General features: G+C 45.7%; 2 protein-coding genes across 5 annotated transcripts in view; one reads left to right on the top strand and one right to left on the bottom strand.

The window, feature by feature from the left end:
* The window catches only part of LOC122175464 (PH and SEC7 domain-containing protein 1-like), a 42032-nt gene extending 40566 nt beyond the window's left edge, over positions 1 to 1466 (top strand). The window contains exons 5-6 of the mRNA XM_042863151.1: positions 772 to 976; positions 1332 to 1466. Coding sequence (XP_042719085.1) covers positions 772 to 976; positions 1332 to 1466 — 340 coding nt within the window. The remainder of the gene's footprint in view (positions 1 to 771; positions 977 to 1331) is intronic.
* Positions 1467 to 3021: 1555 nt separating this feature from the next.
* Positions 3022 to 21159, bottom strand: part of GBF1 (golgi brefeldin A resistant guanine nucleotide exchange factor 1) — a 97798-nt gene continuing 79660 nt past the window's right edge. For 2 of the 4 annotated variants that reach the window (XM_042863523.1, XM_042863525.1), the window contains 19 exons: positions 18769 to 19005; positions 17675 to 17768; positions 14519 to 14695; positions 13972 to 14036; positions 13731 to 13854; positions 13063 to 13134; positions 12225 to 12319; positions 11601 to 11754; positions 11158 to 11380; positions 9407 to 9567; positions 8884 to 9130; positions 8325 to 8524; positions 7319 to 7469; positions 6818 to 6948; positions 6394 to 6495; positions 5751 to 5864; positions 5347 to 5524; positions 5009 to 5146; positions 3022 to 4666 (listed from right to left, as the gene is read on the bottom strand). In XM_042863523.1, coding sequence (XP_042719457.1) covers positions 4380 to 4666; positions 5009 to 5146; positions 5347 to 5524; positions 5751 to 5864; positions 6394 to 6495; positions 6818 to 6948; positions 7319 to 7469; positions 8325 to 8524; positions 8884 to 9130; positions 9407 to 9567; positions 11158 to 11380; positions 11601 to 11754; positions 12225 to 12319; positions 13063 to 13134; positions 13731 to 13854; positions 13972 to 14036; positions 14519 to 14695; positions 17675 to 17768; positions 18769 to 19005 — 2950 coding nt within the window. In that variant the 3' untranslated portion in view covers positions 3022 to 4379. The remainder of the gene's footprint in view (positions 4667 to 5008; positions 5147 to 5346; positions 5525 to 5750; positions 5865 to 6393; positions 6496 to 6817; positions 6949 to 7318; positions 7470 to 8324; positions 8525 to 8883; positions 9131 to 9406; positions 9568 to 11157; positions 11381 to 11600; positions 11755 to 12224; positions 12320 to 13062; positions 13135 to 13730; positions 13855 to 13971; positions 14037 to 14518; positions 14696 to 17674; positions 17769 to 18768; positions 19006 to 21159) is intronic. The other 2 variants (XM_042863524.1, XM_042863526.1) reach the window with 1 other exon arrangement.

Below are 21159 nucleotides of genomic sequence, written 5' to 3'. Positions count from 1 at the left end.
CACAGGGCGGGCGCGCACGGAGCCCTCCCCGCCAGAGCGATGCTCCGTACCTCCGATATCACCCCGCCTACGGCAGGCGCAGCTCCCCGCGCAGAGCTTGTGCACCGCGGAGCAGCAGGGCCGGGAGGACGTCTCTCACTTCCCTCCTCTTCCCTGTGCATTGACATACGCGGGAACAGGGCTCACGGCAGCCCGGCCGCTGATCTCGTCCCCCTGCCAGCTGTGTAACACATACCACAGTCTCCTGCCCTGACCCTTCCTGAGGGCTGACTGCAGCCCCTCAGTCCCACCGCACAGCAAAGTTTCTGTTTTTCTTAACTGGTGGACTTGCACACAGAAGAGGAAGCACAGCGGCCCTGGCTGTTCAGCCGAGTCGTGCCATGGCAGCAGCAGCCACATTTCCTGCTTGCACCCCAACCCAGCACACCCTCCTGCTGCCCCAGGCGTGTGGCTGCAGGCCCCCAGTCTTCCTGTTGCCAGTGGGTGTGCAGGCCCTGGCAGGGCCCAGCAGCACCACGCTGCAGGCAAGGAGCAGCGGGAAGCAGGCTGTGCCGTGCCCTACCTGTGCCCCCACCTCGCTCCAGCAGAGGTTATGCAACACAGGGTGCTGCACTGCACACTGGGCCCAGCTGCTTGTGAAGATCTTCCCAAAAATCTGAACTGCAGTCCACACGGAGCTCCTCAAAGGTCTGTGCTCACTCCATGATTTTGAGCGCAGCATCTCACCAAGCTTTCACCATGGGACGCAATCCTCCGCCACTCCATTACTAGGCCGCACTCCCCCCCCACTGCCGTCCTTGCTGCCCGCCTCAGCCCTCTGCATGGCGGCGGCAGCAGAACAATGCCACCCACTGTGGGGACACTGGGCAGCGCTGCAGCTGCTGTGGCCTCCAGCAGCTCCGCGGGGCTGGGATTGTTCCTGGACAATGGGGATGGGCAGCGCAAAGCCAAGCTGGCTGCTCTGCACGCACAGGTGGTACGGAGCAGTGGGGACTGCAGTTTCAGGAAGCATCTGGCTTGAACAAGAGCAGATTTTCCAAGGGAGCTCAGCCGCCGGCAGCTCCAGGAGCGAGGCGCACCTCACTGACCTCGTACCTGCACAGCAGGGCTGCCTAGCACACTTGCTGCTTGGCCGTTATTGTTATTTCCACAGTGCATCTGATTAAAAGCTGCAGCGCTTCAGAGTCTGCACTTGAAGTTTCAGTGCCAAATTTATGTTTTGCAGCCACAGCTTATCTTTTAAATAGGGCTTTTTTTCATTAGAGAGCTTCACAGTAAGCTGTCCTATTGACATATGCTGATCGCTGACATTTATGCCTGCTCCATTTCAGCTGCAGAAGTTCTTGGTGTATGTACATTGGAACGGCAAGAGGCAAGCAAACCCCAACTGCTGTGATGTCTGTCCAGCATCCTCTGGAACAACAGTGAGTCAGACCCGTAAAAATGAGAAAGAAGTCCAAGTCTGAAGAAGTGTACGCTGGGACAAACCCCAGGGCCAGCGCCAGGACCTCCCCTCCTCCCCAGCAGCTGCTGGCCCCACGCTGTCCCAGGGCTTTGGTCACAGAGGGTTCAAGGCAGCTCGGTCACTAGAATGGTCTCAAGCACACACTAACCTGCCAGCTCGTTCCTCTTCTCCTTCAGCTCACACTAGAACAAGCAATTTCTCTGGTTGTTTCTTTCCGTAACACACAAAATCCTCCTTATCACAAAATCCAAACAACACTGAAATGAATCTATTTTTCTGTCCATTCCTATCTGCAGTTTAGCAAAGACTGTCTAAAGCATAATTTTGTCTTTCCATCCTACATTCTTTACATTCCAGTCCCATTTCCTGCAGTTTCCCTCTGCTAGCTTTTGCTTTGCACCACAATTGTCTGAATTAAAATGTAGCAAATACAGAGCGTGTTTGCAAACAGTTTGAAACACAGCGTCCCCAAAACAACTATCGTCAGGCAGCAGCAAGTGCTGGGCTTTGCCACGACGTGACAGCACATCAAGCAGTCCAAGGGCTGGCCAAGTGTCCAGGGATCAGAGGGCAGCAGTGCTCACACAAAGGCACTTTAGAATTGAGTAATGGTTTACAAAGAGTTAATCATCTAAAGGTTTCAGCAGGCAGCTTAGAAAAACAGAGCTGTAAATCGAAGTCAAGGCTTGAAAGTACAGGGCAGATAGGTTATAGAAGCACCATGGGCAGGCAGTGCAAGAACTCAAATACATGAAGGAAAATATCTGAGGGCAGGAAGGACCATAACTTTCAAAGCAGTGGAGGCTGAAGAAGGTTGACTGGATGAAAATACCTCAGAAAAGGTGGAATGGGGAAAAGAACCAGGATTTATGAACGGGACTTTCCTAGCTTGCGTGTCACACTTCCATTACGCAATATTTAGACCTTTGCCCATGAAATTTAAACAAATTCCAACTTCTTAAAACTCGTTATCAAGCTTGTAAGTCTTCTGGAATTCTCCGAGAACAGAAGGCACTGATGCCTTGCACAGCTCTAAAGGCACTGTGTGCATCTTGCTACAACACAAAGCAGAAAGCACCATGAGGGAAGCAACTGTGGTTGCCCCCATCCATGCAAGGACTAGCTCTGGAAGACTCCAGGATCTCCTGCTGACCCAGAGTCCTGTCAGTGCAAATGAGGAGCTCTTCCGCAACAGATAGAAGGGCAGGCAGACACGTCACAGAGGGGGCTGTATGCCGAGATGCTGCAGGGCACCTGCTCTTCAGCCCTTGCCTTCTTCCTTCAGTCCTGGCTGTGCAGCACTAATCTTACAGCTCCTTTTTAACTATGCTGGAACCTTTTCTACTTAGCCTCTGCATGGCTTGTCTTCACTGCAGCCTGCAGAGGAACCAACCAGCTGTTAGAACAAGTTCATCCATGCTCCCCCTCGCTTTGTTAGAGAGTGTCGAGCCACTGGGTTGGTGGAAAGGTGCAGCACCCTTGATAATTCAACTCCACTCTTCTCAAAGCTCTGGGCCAAAAAATTACAACAGAAAAGGTTTGCAACACTAGAGCACTCATTTACAGGATGTATTTATTACACTGTAAAAAGTCCATTGGATTTGTAAGCCATTTACCCCATATGTACACTGGCTGTACTCCCACCCCAACCTTGGGTTTCTCTCAGTACAGCATACACTGGGTTGGAGTTGACGCCTGTGTCCCTCCCAGTCACCAGTGGGATTTCTGAGATTGGTATTACTGAGAATTTAGCCAACTAATTCAGAGAGGAGGAAGAACTGAGATGCAGTGCTTGCCAGGCAGCCAGCCAGCTCTGCTCTGGACATGAGAGGATGGAAAAGCAGGACATCCTTGCTGCAAGACAGAAGCACAGGAATGATGACTATCAGCTGCAGGAGACCCTGGGTAGAAAAGGAGGTGGGCTCCCAACAACCAGAAAATGCATAAAGGTGCAATCTTCGCAGGAGCTGCCAAAAGAAAGCTGCTCCTCAGCACAGCAGACTTGCTGGGCATCTGCCAGCAGGTGCCACTGATCTCAGCATCTTCTCTGAGTGAAGAGGAGGGGACAACTCTGGGCCAACGAAGCAAGTGGTGGACAATGCAGCACTGCTGTGCAACCCAAGGGGAGTAGCTCCCCAAGTGCTGCTGGAGAGATGGCCATGGTGCTCTGCTCTGACATTACAGGGCTCTGCATTTCCTCCTAATCTGATTAACTAGGTAGAGGCTCCTGAATTTGCTCTGCCCACCAGATGGTCTTTACGTAGGAGGAGAGGAGGAAGGCAGCACTGTGCCTACCAGGCTCCCCCGCTCCCTAACTGGTCAGGGAATTATTGCAATCCAAGTTGCAGAAGGAAAGCATATGGCTACAGCATACAAGAAGCCCTGCATAGCAAGCTGGAAACTACACTGTGAGCAATCCTCTACGCAAAATTTTCAACCTGCTGAGCCCAGGCATACCCACAGCCCAAATAAAGCAGTGCGGCCAGAAGCAGGAGCAGGAAAGCCAGGAAACAGCTGGGGAATTGTCCAGGGATTGAACTGAACAATCTGAGAGGCAGTCCTATACTGTTGTCCCTCTCCAGTGTTAAATCAATGCGTTTTCCCTTTTCACCAGATGACACATTGGCAGCTTGGTCCCAGGCTGCTGGGTGTGGGTGTTGCCTGGTCCCTGAGATCGTGAAGGCAGGAAGGAGATTGGTCAGTGGAACTGGATACCAAGAAGGGAGCAGTCAGGAATTTCTTGGCAGTTGCCGCTAGTAAGGAACAAATGTGATATGCTCTGGGGGTTTGCTGCAGCTGCCTTCTGTGCAGGTTAGCATCATCTTCTAAATCAAACATGCTTGCTATCAGAGAACATTTGGCCAGCATCCTCTGCCAGAGCCTCCTCAGCAGACAGTTCTCAGATACCTTCAAGCTAATTGACTTCAGAGGTTGTCATGGGGTCAGTGGGCCGTGGAGTAGCTAAGAGGGGAACAGGAGAGGTGGCTTCTATTAGAGCTGGGTTGAGGATGATTGGAAGAGTCATAGGCGGGACCCCAACCTGCAGGGGAGAGGCAAGAGGCTGCAGGATAAGTGGTGGTTGTGCTGTTGTAGGAGGTATGTCTGTAACGGGGCTTGTCTTTGTTGGCGCTGATGCTGTGAAAGAAGGAGAGGAAGAGCTGCTGACAGTGGGAGATGGAGGTGCAGAAGCTCTCTCAGACTCTGGAAGAAAGAAGAGAAAAATACATTCTTATATAGGCCTGGACAAAGTCAATTTCAGCCTTAATTTAGACTAAGGATCAGCTTCAGGGACCTTTTCAGACCTTTTTCCCCAGACTTTCCCCTTCTAGATGCCTTCATAAGGGGCCTTGAGGAGCAGGTGTCAAACACAGCATTCTGCCTTTGCCTCTATCCACAAAAATCTCAGCAAGGCAGCCATAACCAAACCATTTGGAAGCAGAATGGGCTCCACAACACAGAACAGCTGGTCAAAGCAAGGAAAAGCAGATCTGTGCTTTCCACATTCTGGGAAGATGCTTCCAGAAAGAAGAAAATGGGACTTACCACTAGCACTCAGTTCAGAAGGCTTCTCCGATGGGGCTGAGTGGGTGGCTGGTCTCACATCCCCCATAGGAGAAGGGGGCAGGGCAGATGCTATTGACTTCTGAGGATGCTGCTCCATTGGTATGCTGGGGACAGGATCTAGGAACACAAACAGTGAGACACTACACCAGTTTACTCTCTCCTTTTGCCCACCCTCAGTTTGCCGTCCTGATGCCAAGTTCTCATATCCTCCTGAATGCATCATCAGTAACATCCAGGCACTATGGCAGCTGGGTACAGCAAGGTGCAAGCGCTAGGCCCAAAACCCATTTTTTAAAATGCTTCTCATTCCCTTGTACCTTGGATGACTGTTTGTTTGAAGAGCTCATCTCGCAGCCTAGGTAAGAAGCAGTCAATCCGCTCCCAGGTGATCTCCCAAAGATCAGAGTATCCTGTCCGCGAGTCTGCACTGTGGAATATCCCAGCCGTGTCCATTACAAGCAGCATATTCTTCAGAGACTCTGGGATGGCCTCCAGCTGTAATCAGAAACACTCCTCAGCACAGAGAGATGGGACACACAGCAATGAACGAAGGCTCAAAAAAAGCTGATGGGCTGCATTGGAAACAGAGGCTAAAGGGACACACTGTGGAACGAATGGGTTTGCGAGAGTTAAATTAAAAAAAAACAACAGCAAACAAAGCATAAGGGGTTAAAATTCATGAATGATTGTTCAAAGCTCTGCAGCACTTTCAGCACCTTACCAGTAAGTCACTGGAGCCAGCATGCATGTATTTGTCCATGAAGTCAAGGATTGTCAGCCACAAAGCAGCAAAAGTGGTCAGTGAGAGCAGTGGGGAGAGATGCTGTAGGAACACCTAGAAAAGAGCACAACCATTGTCAACAAGCAGTATCAAGGCTGCTGTTCATGGCTTGGCAAGCCAATCTCACAAATGTGGAATGACCCCTCCCTGTCGCAGGCTAGAAGGCCAGAGGATGCCAGAGGAATCCATTCTTCTAAGCTGCTTATACAGAAGAGTGAATCTTGTCTCTCTTGCCTGAGGTCATTTAAGTTTTAATCAGCACCTCCTCCAGTCCTTCAGGCCCAGGCTTTGATGAGCATCACTTCACCTCTAGAATAAACCGTCTTTAATTAATGTTGAATGATATACTTCTCTTCACTCTCGTAAACACCTTCCTAACAACTTTTCTGAATCTAAGATCACGGAGACAGCTCTGGAAAGAAGGCTCATCCCAGCAGCAGGTGGTGGTGGAAAGGCCCAGCACTGAAGACAGTCACACTAGCAGACTGACACCTCTCCAAATCAGAGATGCTGAGAAGCAAACAATGTTGTCCTCTTGATGCACATTCTCTCCTGAGCTTTCAGACAGTGGAAGCACACTAACCTTGGAGAGCAGTGTTGAGGCTCTCATCCTAGTTTCTTCCATTCCACCAACATCAGCTGGGCTGATGTTCTCAAGGAGCTTCGTTAGCAGAGGGAACAGCACCTGTTGGATTGATATTTCTTTGTGAAAGTCTCATCCAGTCCTTTTCATCTAACCACCTTAAAGGAAGAAGCTAGCTTTTGGAACTAATTTCTAGACAAAGAGCATGAGGGAAGCAGTGAGAAATTGAATACGTGGATTGATTTCCAAGAGGCTCTGTCAGAAGCCTAAGCAGAGAGGAATATTTCACAGGAGCAAAGTAGGGAAATGCCTGTGTATTATGGTGAGCAGACTATTCAACAAGACAGTACTATGCCTCCTACAAAGAGCATTGCTCTTCGTGACTGCTGTCATACCTGCCTGCCCAGGCCAACCAGGAGGTTACCTTATTGAAGCACGACTCCCACTCTAAGGCATCCAAGGCCTGCAGGTCATGTACAAGGAGGGCCCGCTGCAAGTAGGTGAGTGCCTGCATCCGTACCTGGCGTCGGGCATCACAGCATAGCCAGGCAATACCTGCAAAAGAGGAGTTCAGTGCTGAGCCCACAGAGAAAGTGTCACATTCCAACTCACCCAGCCTAGGTAGAGATAGCTAATGAAGACCAAACACACTGAGAGGAAGGAACAAAATAAGAAGTATCATACCTGTTCTAGGTCACAGATTGGGAATCTACTGTCACATCCAGTAGTAAGCTGGTAGCTAAGTCATGCTAAGGATACCTTGCTGGATCTGAGCCCATTTTGTTTTCCCACTTACACAGCAGACCCTAAAAAACAACCTCTGCCTGCTATCTACAGTTAGCTCTTGGCTCCTCCACTTTCCTGAGGGCTGATGTTGTATTGAAAGTCTCTCCACTCACTTCTCATCACAAGGGGATGACTTTACCTTGTAACAAAGGACACCAGCAGTTCGACCACAGTGTTCGAGAATCTGCTTCGATTTTCCTCCCTGAAGTCTCTAGATGGCGTTGCTCCTCTGCCCAGGAGCTGTAGATGGAAGCTGCTCGTGTGTGCAAGGTGTGCATGAGATCCAGGAGCTGCAAGTCAAGCATCACATTAAGTAACACAATTCTTGAATCAAACCTTCTCTCTGCTCCTTCCCAAACCAATGCTAAGAGGATCCCAGCTGCTATGAGATAGTTTCAGGTCCAGTTATCCGAGCAATCCCTAAGCATTCAAGTACTGGGCATCCTCCACAAGATTATTGTCAGCCAGGAGCCATATAAATTTCCTCACTGAGGGAGTGGCATTCCAAAGTTCCCAGGAGAAAGAATGGATCCTTGGCCTGCACAGAGCATTTCCAATACACAGCACGATGCCCTGCCTAACTTAGGGAGAAAAACAATGACTCAGCTACATTGCCCACAGACAACTCTGTCTCCTTGCAACTTAGTTTTTTAAAGCAACGTGAAACATGCAAAAACTCTCCAATGGCACATGACAGCATCCTAACAACTTTACTACTGAACTGTGGCCCAAAAGATTAGTGCTAAGTCAGCATCTTCACATCTTTGAGAGCCAAGATAGAAATAACTCCTGCATCCCAGTCCTCTGTACTTGAAAACCCTGTGTCCCAGCCGACCAGGTTCTCCTCTCTCCATAAGCTCACATGCTCTGTCAGACTCTTCACTAATCACACATGAAACTCATGTCTCCAAACTTCCTTTATCCACATTCACTGTATCTTCTGCAGTGACTTATTTCCATTCACCTACTCTTCTGGCTTTTCTCTCTCACTGCAGAACCACACTCTGCGACCAGCCCTAACCTTCACCATTCAGTGGTCACTAGTCCAGGATACAACCTCCCCTCATCCCATGAAGAGTCCCAGTGATTCCCTAGCAAGGTCCCGAGTGTGGGAAAGGAGAGGAGGAAATCCTTGCTATACTTACGTCCTGACTAACCTGTAAAGACACAGTGTGGTAGCTGGCAGGGATGCTCTCATCCTCGTCCTCATCACTGTGTGTGTGGACCTGGTGCTGGCTCAAGACTCGTGATCGCCGAGTGGAGCTCTCCTTTGGCTTTTTTTTTAACCGACTGGATTTACTATCATGCCTGTGGCTCTTCCCCCTTTTCTCCTGGGACTTAGAGCCTAAAAAGGTAAAGGCAGCAACATACAATATGCACAACTTCATCACAAAATGTTTTCAGCCTTTCAACACATGTAGCAGCCACTTTCTGACACCCCCAGCGGAGGGTTCTACTCATTTTAAGAGGTACCCAGTGCCCTTCAGGAACAGCCTTCTGCATCCACAGGAAGCCAACACTTGCTGATGCTGCTACCTTTACATTAGGTGCTGGCCTCTTGTGTCACAGTGACATGGACTTTTCTCATAGCAGAAGATTATCTGAGAGCTGGGGACTCATTCCCCAACAGTATTTCACACATCCCTTCATGCTGCTTGGCACTCTCAAGCCTGATCCCAGCTGTCAAATCAAAGGCCACCTTACCTCCGTTCAAGCTTGCCTCCACAAAAATGCGGATGGTTTTAACACAAAGCTCAAAGTTCTCAGGTGTCACGTGGGCAGCATCTCGCACAATGAAGGACAAGGACTCTACACACTTCATGAGAGACTTTGTGTCATGTGGGCCCAAATCCAACCCCACGGTCAGGCTGTACTGGTTGACAAGAGGAGACGGCCCCAGCTTGCTGAACCCAGCACTGGGTTTAGAGGTGTCGATGTCATCTTTCCCTACCTGCAGGGCACAGCAAGAGGGTAGCAGGAGGGAGTAGTGTAACAAACTGCACCGCATGCACGTGCTGAAAGAACCTTTCTTCTGAAACAATTCCCCTTTCTTCAACATCTGCCTCCCAGCTTTCTGCTCTCCATCTGCATCGTCTCCACATCTTCCCTTTACACTGTCAGCTCACCCTAGCTATCTCTTCTACAGCCTTATTCTTTACGTCCCTACCACACCCTCTTCCAAAAACCAGGATTAGTTTTTGGCACCAGAAGCCCCTTGGTTACTCACCACTAGCCAGCCACTGTTCATCACATCCACATCCGTCACCGAGCGGTGCATCTTGCCTGGCTTCCCATGGTCTGTGTACACCTCTGAATCAGACGTGTAGCCACGGTCTAGGCTCATGTCACTTGGATGATAGGAGGAGACCTCACTGTCTGACTGAGCACCTTCAAGACAAAAGGCAGAGGTTTTAGAGAGTAAACCTGGGAGAGTAGCTACGAATAAGGGAGAAGCAATCCAGATCAGCATTAGCTAAGAAGCACCGGTGCGCCCTGGAAGAATCTGAGCCAGGCCTTTCCTCCTGGGAAAGGAAGAACAACTGTAACTGAAGTATGCACAGGAGATAGCAGGAAACACAGACCTTGGCATTTATTCCTGGTATGTACATTTGTTTTTCCCTTTCAGAAGGAAGGGAATTTCCATCCTCTGCTAAGTCACTTATTAACTGACCATGGATTTAAAACAGCAAATTTCAACAACTTGATCCCAGGGGAAGAATCATATGTACCACATATTTTAGAACCATTGGAGGTGCTAGGTTCAGCCAAGGCAACTCCTAAAGCACAATGCAAAATATGGACTTGTGTGGCTGTTGAGGTCCCTCATGCCACTCCACATTAATACGGGTGAAGTGTTTCTCGTTCAGAGCAGTTTACTTCATGCATGTTCCATATCTATCCGATCTACCTTCCCCGAATTTCAAGATAACCTTGTATTTCACATGTCCCAAGCTCAGAAACCATTGCAAAGGCCAAATTTAAGGCACCGTGATAAAGTTGTCTTGAACAAAAATTGTGGGTTTTTTCCCTCATCATTCAACATTATCTAGAAATCCACCAGCATCTAGATTTGCTGTGAACAGTGCACCAAACATTTTCAGGAGGTAAAGAGAAATAATGTTTTGATCTTACAGGATGCTATAGTAAAGTAGTTTGTTCAAGCAGTAAAGACAGGAGCAGTAAAAAAAAGAGCTGGGAGAAAAAAAAAATCTTGTATTTGCTCCAGAAGGCAAAGGCCACAAGCTATTTAGCATAAGGCATTAGGACCTAGAGAAAAAGTTCTAGAAAAGCAGAGAGGAGAACAGCCTTTTAGGAAAATCCTTTCTTTAATTTTTTTTTCTTTTTTTTTTCCTGTAGAAGTCTGAAGATGTCAGCCTCAAATACACAGCAGCTGGCTAAAGCAGAACACGAACAGTTTGCTGGAAAGATCGTCTGCTAACACAGTCCAGAGAAATGGCAAACAGTGGGTTGGTCTTACAGGAATTGCATGTACACTCTGAAAACAAACTGAATTGGAAATAGTTTAAAGAACTACTTCCTTTTTCAAAATCCTTAAAAAGAGGACACAAAGGAGTCAGTCCTCTAAAAGAGGAAACAGCTGGGTTTACATTACACACCTGGATAAGAGATTAAAGGCTATATTACCCATGGCACCGGACCACAACCACCAGAATATACTCCATGGGGCAGTGCAAAGATCTACAGCTGCTGCAACTGGTATCAGTTTTCCTCCCCACTGCTCCCCCAGGGATGAGCACCTGGACTGTTGCTCAGAGTACGAAGAGATGGCAGAGTAGAGCCAGGGACAGACCATGGGGTAGGAGTGAACAGCAGGTGCTGGTCTTTAATCTTGATAATGTAGTTTAATGTCAGCTTTGTTTTCTTGCAGTTCCCTCTGCTAATTGAAAAGCTTGGGGAAGCAGCTGCTTATCTGGCAGGCGGGCATCAGATTTCCTAGCAAAAGCCGGCCTATCTTACCTGTGTCGTTATCTGCCCTTGCTGTAACCTGCAGGGCTGCAGGTGGCTTTACCCCAGACCCAATACACTCCAGGAGGGTGAAGAGCGTGTACCAGTCATCCCCAGAATGAATGTTGGCAGCATTGGTCTTCAGCAGTTCATGGAGGCCATAGGCAACCTCATGGCTAACTCTGGACAACACATTTGGCTTCATCATGAGCAGGATACGTAATGAGAGGAGAACCTAGCCACAGAAAGAGACAGCAAGAATAACAGATCCTGTTATATACACTCTCTTCTTCAGCAAAGTCCACCTTCCCTACTTAGGGCTACTTACAACTGCTGGTTGTTGTTACCTGTAGCACACACAGGCTAAGTGTGGGTCCATATCACAATAATTGCTTTCCTATGTTGCCAGATACAGCAAAAAAACCCACCCACAACAGCAACAGACTTCCCCTTACCTGTGCACTGATTTCTTCCCGACGAAGGAGCCGAATTGCCAGCCTCAGCAGGCCCACCACTGCCCTCTCCACTAAGAAGCAGAACTCCATTGCATTGACACAGAGGTGGTAGAGGTGGTCTCGGACAGTTTGCCAGACACAGGTCACACGGTCCCTAGCCACAACAAGGAGGAGGGAAAGGGTAGGATGAAAGGATATGAGACAAGCAGGATGCAGCTACTTCCCTCTTCCACCCTGAATACTCCATACAACCTCACAATCTGGTATTTCATAACTACAAAGAAAAACTCCAGCAGAGAGATATAAGAACAGACACACAGAAACAACAAAACTGTCAAGTATCTTATTTACTTAATTACTCGCAAATCAAGCAGGTGGGTGAATTCTCCCACCAGTGTTTAGTTTATATTCTCCAGATCTCATGATATCAAAGCAATAATTCATGGGTGAATAGTCCCTATGTTTGCATATGCTAGAACAGAATTGCTAAGCCCTGAAATTATAGCCACATGCTGCTTCAGCTGGCAAACGAAGCACATAAGGAACTGATTCCCTAGACCCAGTCAGCAGCTGCAGTCCTGCAGAGACATAGACAGCGACTATAAATGTATTTCAAGGTCATACCTATTTTCTAGTACAATCCTTAGAAGCATCTCCAAGCAGAAGGCAGCATCCTCTTCATCGTATGTCTCCTCATCGGGAGTCACAGAGATTAGAGCCTAGAAAAGACAATTAATGTTTGTGACTTGCAGCTTCTCAAAACAGGGGTACCAGTGAGGACCAACAGAATGCTCTTAGTCTGGGCAAAGCAGCACTCCAGTGTCTGGGGAAGTTGTGCATAGTCCATCAAAAATACATTGGAGGTCAGGGGCTAATCTAAGTATATGGAAGATTATATTTATATATATATATATATATATATATATATATATATATATATATATATTTTTTTTTTTTTTTTTTTTTTTTTTAATAAAGATTAAGAAAGATGTAATTCAAACTTAAAGAATGTTAAACTCTGATGAAGTGTCTCAGATGGGGAGGCTTTCTGGCAGCTAGCAGCTTCTTATTAAGCATATTTGAAGCACAGAAAAGACAGACATACCTAGAAGTGACTATCCACAAGCCAACAACTTGCATTTAAAGGAAGAGTTCCTGACATAGAGGACTAAGAGCAAAATCCTCCTCCAGAACTAAGATGGCACATGAAATTTTCAAACAGTTTCTGTTACCAAAAGACTCTTACAATGTTTTTCACAATTTACTGTCTTTCTCTGCTACTAAACAAATGTGTAACTTCTGAGCAGGCAACAGACAAACTAACGTCTGATTTCAAACCCCAATTAGGCTTAAGACACCCTCTGAGGATAGAGGAGCTAGGTGAGTATACAACACATACGCATAATCACTCAGCAGACTTGTGCCATCACCCATCCTGTCCCTTGCCCAGTATCTTTCTCACCTTCATCAGCTCCTGGAGGGATTCAAGTTGGAGGAATTTACTTTCTGTGATCAACTTCTCAGGATCACATTGCTGGAAAAGACAGAAAAGAGAACGATATATCCAGGATGCGGGGAAGGCATACAAACAGATTCCCCACAAAACACCACATGCTGCTGCAGTAGGTACTGGGAGTGGTTTCAACGCAGTTACATGGAGGAAAATTCCTGAAAGCTAATTCAATCCTTTAACATCAATTATCCTCTAACAGTGCTAGACAGATTTTATCAGGTAGCTCCTTGCCTTTTAAAAAAGAACATCTGCCCATAGACTGCCTTGTCTTGGAAAAGATTAGTCATTTGAGAGTTAATAAATTTGTGCTTAATTATAGCATAGTGATGCCAAGGGCAGATCCCAGTTTCTTGTGCAAAACCGTCTCTATTTTCAAATGTTACTATGTTAGTACATCATATCCTATAAGACTCTGGCAATGCAGACTCTATAGCTGGCAATGCAGATTCGCTCATCTTTACTTTATTACATTTCCCAAGTCCTCTGGGAGCCTGGAATACTGCCTAGAAACACGCATGTTTATGCTTCTGTTACCTTTTATCTGCATAATACTGTCACACAGACAAAAGCAGGTTCTTTCACAGCCTTTCTACCTTTATGCACTTCATGCATTTTACCTTTATGCACTCCAGAGCCGCTCGCTTTGCTTCCTGTGTCTCAGTAGATGGCCCTCTCATGCCAGATTGCTCCGTCCCACTGAGGGTGAGCCAACTAACAAAACTCAGCACTGTAGATTCACCACTGCAAATTAGAAGACATCAGCATCAAGAAAACATTACAGAAGAAAAAGAAAAGGTATACTATTTTCCAGGACTAAGGAGGATAAAAAAGACTGCTTGAGCTATCTGCTCCACTCACCGGTTAGATGGTGTCTCCTCACGCTGCAGATAGATTTTACCATTGGGATCCACAAAGTCTTCAACCTGGAAGACAGACCAGAACAAATATATTCAGTTTTCTACTTCTCTGTAGTCTGCTTTTGCCCCTACAATGCTTCACTTAATGATGAAATACCACACCCAAGCACCTGCCCACAGCCAGTCAACCCAGCTCTTCACCCCTCTACACCTAGTCACACCTCTCCACCATCTGGCAATACCAATACTGCACTCTAATACCTCATGCACTCTCTCTTCTGCAAATATTCAAAATTTGTTCAAGTGAAACGAATGGTGGAATTTCTCAAATACAACAAAAACAAAAATAAGAAAAAAAAAAAAGAAATGCTGTGAAACAAGCTGAGCCTGCATGTTCTTGAACATGACACTTTTTGACCGCTTTCTAGATCTGTACACACTTCACCAAACCCAGGCCTTGTTTGCAGAGGAGCTCTACACCACTTTGAACTGATTCTATGAAAAGCCTGCTTCCCACTCCCCGAGTTTTCAGCTACCCGTGTGATTACCTCTACCATGGCCTTGGGCAGCAGTTCTGCTCGGAAAAGCTGCAGGAGGGCCTCCATGATGTTTTTCCAGCCCTCCCGCAGAATGTCCCCATGGCGATGGGCCAAGTGAAACACAGTCTTTGCTGCAATATGGGCCTTGGGATTACTTCCAAAAACAGTCGGCAGGTTCTCAATAGACTAAAGGAAAGAAAAGGGGCAGCAGTCAGCAAGACTTGTTCCTTCCCCAACAGAAATCACAGCAGACTGATCAGAACTGACTACAGAAAAGGCAGCAATTCTTTGCACAATGCTGTAGACAACTAACTCAGCTCATATTTGCTTGACACAGAAACAAAGACAAGGCGGCTTTCCAGAGCAAGCTAAATCACTGAGACACTTGGACCTAAGCTCTCCACTACAGAACACTTCGAAAGTGCTCAGTGTGAACTTATAAATAACACTAACTTATTCTGCTATGGGACCTCACTCCAGAGTCAAAGCCTTAAAATAAGGTATCACTGCCCCTCTTGCTGCAACCATTACTGTTTGAGATGGAAACTATGGCCAAAAACATTCTGGACATGTAAAGTTACTCTGAACACCAGCTAACAGCAAGCTAATCAATCTCCATATTCCTTTCTATTCCTCTTCTTTTAAACAAAGTGGCTATGCATAGAAATTGCAGTGCTCACTGGGGACACTTGATCACCAGGGTGATCTAGCTTAGGAAGTGGCAGATGGACCTGGACAGGCTGCAGAAGTAGGCCCACAAAAACCTAATGAGGTTCAATAAGGCCAAATGCAGGGTGCTCCACTTGGGTCATGGCAATCCCAGGTATTGATACAAACTGGGGGAAGATCTCTTTGAGAACAGCTCTGCAGAGAAGGACCTGGGGGTCCTGGAGGATGAGAAGTTGGGCATGAGCCAGCAGTGTGCGCATGCAGCCCAGAAGGCCAACTGGGTTCTGGGCTGCATTAAAAAAGGGGTGGCCAGCGGGGAGAGGAAGGTGATTGTCCCCCTCTACTCAGCTCTTGTGAGGCCTGTGTACTGGAGTACAGCATCGAGGACTGGGACTCCAAGTACAGGAAGGACGTGCAGCTCTTGGAGCGGGTCCAGAGAAGGGCCACTAAGATGAACAGAGGGCAGGAGCACCTCTCCTCTGGAGAAAGATTGAGGGAACTGGGATTGTTTAGCTTGGAGAAGAGAAGGCTCCAGGGAGACCTCATTGTGGCCTTCCAGTACTTGAAGGGAGCACATAAACAGGAAGGAGAACAGCTGCTTACGAGGATGCATAGTGATAGGACAAGGGGGAATAGTTTTAAACTGAGTTAGGTGAGGTTTAGGTTAGATATTAGGAGGAAGTTTTTCACACAGAGGGTGATGATGCACTGGAACAGGTTGCCCAAGGAGGTTGTGGATGCCTCATCCCTGGAGGCATTCAAGGCCAGGCTGGATGAGGCTCTGGGCAGCCTGGTCTGGTGGTTGGTGACCCTGCACATAGCAGGGCGGTTGAAAGTAGGTGATCTTTGAGGTCCTTTTCAACCTAGGCCATCCTATGATTCTAAGCCATGTGACACTTCAATGTTCTTCTCCCACTTTCTAACAGTTCCTCTTTGATTTGTCTCCTCAGTCCCTGGAGACATTCACCCCTTCTCCCCCTTCCACCAGACTGTCTCTCAAGTATTTGTTTAGTTGTCATATGCCACTGTCATCCTCAAGCCCTTCAGGAATTTAGGGAAGCAGAAAGTAATTGGTGTAGCTGGAATTAGCCACAGATAAAAACTCACGGCTCGGTTCAAATCCAGAATTCCTCAATCCTACATCATCAGCGAAAGGCACAGTTGCTTAATTTTCACAGACCTAAGACTGCTCCAGATTCTAGTCTTACAACTAGATGGGATGCAGCTGGCAATAGCTGGTGCCTCTGAGGGCCTAGTCTTGTTGCTTCTACTGTGTAAATCTGTGTCAAACAGTTGTTTCACAGCAGACATTCCTTTCCTTGTGTAATCTGCTGGTAGTCTCAAAATCTGGTATGCTTGGAGAGGATCGAGTATTTCATCTTTACTGTAGTGAGATGTGCAGGAAAAGGGAATCAAAAGCAACTGCACTGCTTGATTGTTGAGGGTTTTGCTTTCTGTTTATTGTCTTATAACAGTCAAGCTGGTGCTTCTTCATTGCTACCAATGCGGGATGTGAGCAATATAAAAAACATCCAGTTCAGACAACTCTACTTTTCTGTAGTTTTGGAACAGCCAAACACCATTAACTGGACTAATTTGCAGGACTGTTCTCTTTCTACTGTCCCTTCTAAAGATTTCAAAAATCATCTGTTTGAGCCCTTTTACACCCATACTTTCACTCTCTAGAGGTCTTGTTCCAGCCCCACTCCTTTTCGTCTGTATGTGTGTGCAATTTGGCAGAACTCCCTTCTGCTCACTGTGGGTCTTCTACAGGTTCTAAGAACAATGTTGTAGATTTCTTTATATGTTTGACCTTAGAAAGGAATAGCTGTAATCTCCTTTGCACCTTCTGCCATTTACTACCTACCAAGAAGCTTAGGGGAAAAAAACTAGGCAGATGATATTCCACGCAAAAAGATCTGGGCAAAAAAGCTTAAATCAATCATTGTACCTTGGACTGTATCAGAAATAGTGCTTAAGCTCTTGCTAAAAGTGAAACAAACTGCTGATGTTATTTCCTGATCCCAGTGAACAATTCAAAACATGTTTTTCTAACCACTTAATGCTGCACAGATGCACAGCCCCTTCACTTACAGAGAACCGATCACAAAACAGTCCCTCTTGGCACTTCATAAGCTCTATAACCAAATATTTAATAACTGAAATGCATAAACTCACTTGGCAGTATGGACAATCACTATCTTTACACGGAGATCTAAGTTTCCTCATATGAAATAGGTGAAATAAGCAGTTTTATATGAACTGCTACTTGTGAGTATGTAGGAAATGCACTTATTTGGACTTGCACAACAGAACTCCTACTTTACCACACAGTTTTTCATTGCCTTCACCAGAAAACTCGGGGCAGGGGCTGATACAGATTTCTGTATCTACAGATACAGGTATAACTAAAATAAACAAACTATACTACATAACAAAAAAAGAGAGCTCCAACGTACTAAAAAGCATACTTCTTTCCCCTCCTTGCAAACTTACCTCGCTGCTGAGGGCTGTAAACTTGCAGAGAGAAATTATGAGATTGTCAAACACGTCACTGAGGCCATAGTGAGCAGAAATCATTGCACATTTCCTAGGGGAAGAAGAACACAGAAAACACTGTAATAACTTGGCAGAGAGGTCTCTGTACAAGAGAGCAAATCAGACTGCCTCTTCGTTGACATTTCAGACCTTCCTCTCTACCCACTCGTAACAAATGCTCGTGCATAGAGTCTATTATCCATCATATAATCAAAATCATCCTTCAGTCCTGGACCGCTGATATTTGTCTGTGATTATGTCGGGATCACTTCCAAGAATCAAGTCCAAACAGACAAACTACCTGCAGCTGTGCCAATATGCCAACTTTCATGTCTTGACATAAGAAGTTGCTGACATTAAACCTTCAACTAAACCTGCTGTTTCCAAGAGATGGTGGCTACAGTAGCATATTAACAGAGCTTTAAGACTACATTTAAGGCATGGCTTGGTCTGCATTCAAGCACAACCAGAGGTTTTTCCAATACAGCACCTCAAAGATGACAACATTAATTATTGATCAGAGACAGGAAAAAGGTTAAAAAAAAAAAAAAAAGAAAGAAAGAAAGAAACAAGCAAACAAAAAACAGAAAGAAACGAACAATCTCTATCAATCCAGCCACAGCAAAGGCCTCATATACATAAGTTCATGAAAGGTTTTCTTGATATCCCAGGACTCTGTCAGCATCACTGTGCAAGGTAATAGTAATTTTCCTTCACTTTTAAGTAGTATAGCTGTGTCAGCAAGGCTTCTAAATGTAACTATGCTGGAATTTGAAAGTACACACCCCAAAGCACTTAAACTTACTGCAACACACCAGTCAAACCAAGTGGCCAGTGGTACTAAGAAAGGCCAAGATGAGGTGAATCAGCACTAACAAAAGAACAAATCCAGGGGAGCGTAGGCCACAACTTAAAAACAATAGTAATTAAAATAAAAAAAGCTTTTCAATTGCTAGGAAAAGTAACAGCTGGTATTCATTGTGCCCTCTTCAGCAGACAGATGAGATAACAATCCAACTAGTATTTCTGGGTTCCACAAATGTAAGACCTACCTGAAACCAGAGATAGCCTTCTGGATGATTGTTTCTTCTAAGCTCTTGTCAAAAACATAAGAAAGTGCTGCAATGGTTGGGCCCCATGTCATGGTGAAGAGATCATGGTCATAGCTTCCAGGGGGCACATGGAGAAATATGCCCTCATCAGTGGCACCACGATGCAGCAGGACATTCCAGATATAGTTTTCCTTCACCAGGCCCGTCTGTTCCTCTGGCATCACTATCTCATCATTTCTGCAAGGGAGGAAGGCAGAAAGGTTGAATTTTTCATTCTGAGCCAAACATAACATTTACACAGTACCTTTCATTACATGGTCACAAAGTTAACTGATATCTACTCTGGAGTGATTTTGCCAGTTCCTGCAACATTCTCTTTTCTAAAGCCTGCTTGCTTCCTCTGCCCCCCTCCAGTACCTTGGATATAAAGTGCAGTGGCTCTCAGGAACTCTGGGTCACTACAGTGTAATTATAGTATGGAAGAAGCAGCTACCTCCTACAGGTGGAAAATGCAACATATATTGCAGTTAAATGTTGGAAGACTTCTGATAGCATGCTAGTGTAGCTTCACATTCCCCACCTCTCATCCACTCAGAGCACTATGCATATCTCACTGCTCTCAAATAAAAAAAAAAAAACTGATAAACCACAGCAAAGAAGTGTGAGCAACTTTGTATAAGAATATTCAAATTATATCAAAATTAAATATCAGAAAGCCAACAAATTCCAAATTAAAAATAAAGCAAGAAATCAAATGTGTAATGGGTGACTCATACCCAGGGTACCACAGCTCCCTACTCTAACTCGATTAAAGCTATGCAACAATAAAACAATTATGATTAATGCCAAGTAATACTTGAAACCTCAGGTTAAAATACACACTCCCTAAACTTGGGTAACATTGCACAAGAGATAATTCTCTCCAAATGACCAAGTAATTGAGGACAGCCTCAAGTCTAGTCAAAATATAAGACCAGGCAATCCAAAAAACAGAGGTCAATCCATAGAAATAAAAAAAATAATGCACTTCAGTTGCCAAAGAAGCAATTTTCATGTGCTAACAGTACCTATAAAAGAAATACCTTGGTTTATGCATAGGAAATAAGCTCTTCTCAGCTTCGGGTAGCTGTGTTATTTTGACAAGAGCAATCATTACTGAGATTATACAGGAAAATGTGTTAGTAGTCAGTAGCATACTTTTTTTTTTCAAACAAATCCATTTTTGTTAGTATTAACAGGAGCAAGTGAATGAGTTTTACTTGGAAAGTCTCAGGAAATTCTGTACTCAAAAGTGAAATGCTAAGATCCTGAACAGATCATGTATTATTCTGTACAGATTATAGTCCAATTGATTTTCCTAATAATACCCCTCAATTTCAACTATGACAGTACAATAATCTCTTTGGTGTGGAACAGTAGCCATTGATTTAGGCATTGATCACAATAAAAAAGCTGAATTATTTGGTGAAGGAATGATAGAAACAGACTGGAACAGAGTCACAATCTCACTGAAAAATATGACAATATTCTCAGGATACTACTAAAACAACATTAACAACACCCTCAGGAAAAAAAAAGGTCAATCAAAACGAGAACTCTATTTGAAAGACTGAGCCAACTCAAAGAATTTCTAGATAGCTGGTACAGGCAGCATCCCCATCTTCCTGATAATGCTCAAAAGAGAGGCCCAACATAAGTACACTGTCCTGCTTCCAGCATAAGTCATTGCCTGCAACTGCAGATTGAAACCAGCTGAGAGTCAAGAGTTATATCCTGTCTCCTCAGAGACATAATCCTCTCAGCTTCAAATTTGCAGTGTCTGGATTTACTGATAGGGTAGATTTCTGAGTTATTACTAAACCCCCCCCCTCAGAGCCAGTCCGTGCCCAAAAAGGCTTCAGCCACCAGGAATTCTCTTCAAACACTGGTCAGAATGCCAAGAGCTTCAGGGATGGCAGGAGAGATTGGGTGTACAGAGTAGACTCATACAAACAGCTGAAAAGCTTTTGAAATGAAACAAGCAACTAAGACCCGGACAGTTATGTCAAGGCAACAGTGCTGTCCTGAGGATGAGCTGCTATCTCTGGCACTGCATAAATGTTCTGAAGCAATCTAAACGCCTGGCCGGGAGGACAGAGGCTTCTTAATTTAAACATTTCTCATGTGTTGCTCTTACTCAGCCATTATTATGCATGTTGAAAGAAGATGTGTATTCTTTAATATTAGGTTAAGTGCTGTGGATTAAAATACCATGGCAAGAATCCAAAGATACAAGTCTATTGCAGTCACTGTGCCAGGCTTGTTACTCCAGTCCCACACGGAGCTGGAAGGTGGTTTGAAGCAAACATGGTCAGTGAGCCTCTCTCTGTGGTCACTGAAGATCTCACAGAC

Source organism: Lagopus leucura, unplaced genomic scaffold, assembly GCF_019238085.1.
Source record: "Lagopus leucura isolate 7727_CA_CO unplaced genomic scaffold, USGS_WTPT01 Super-Scaffold_739, whole genome shotgun sequence".
In the NCBI taxonomy this organism is placed as follows: Eukaryota; Metazoa; Chordata; class Aves; order Galliformes; family Phasianidae; genus Lagopus; species Lagopus leucura.
Note: the sequence above shows the minus strand (reverse complement) of the source record. Positions and strands in the feature narration are given on the sequence as shown.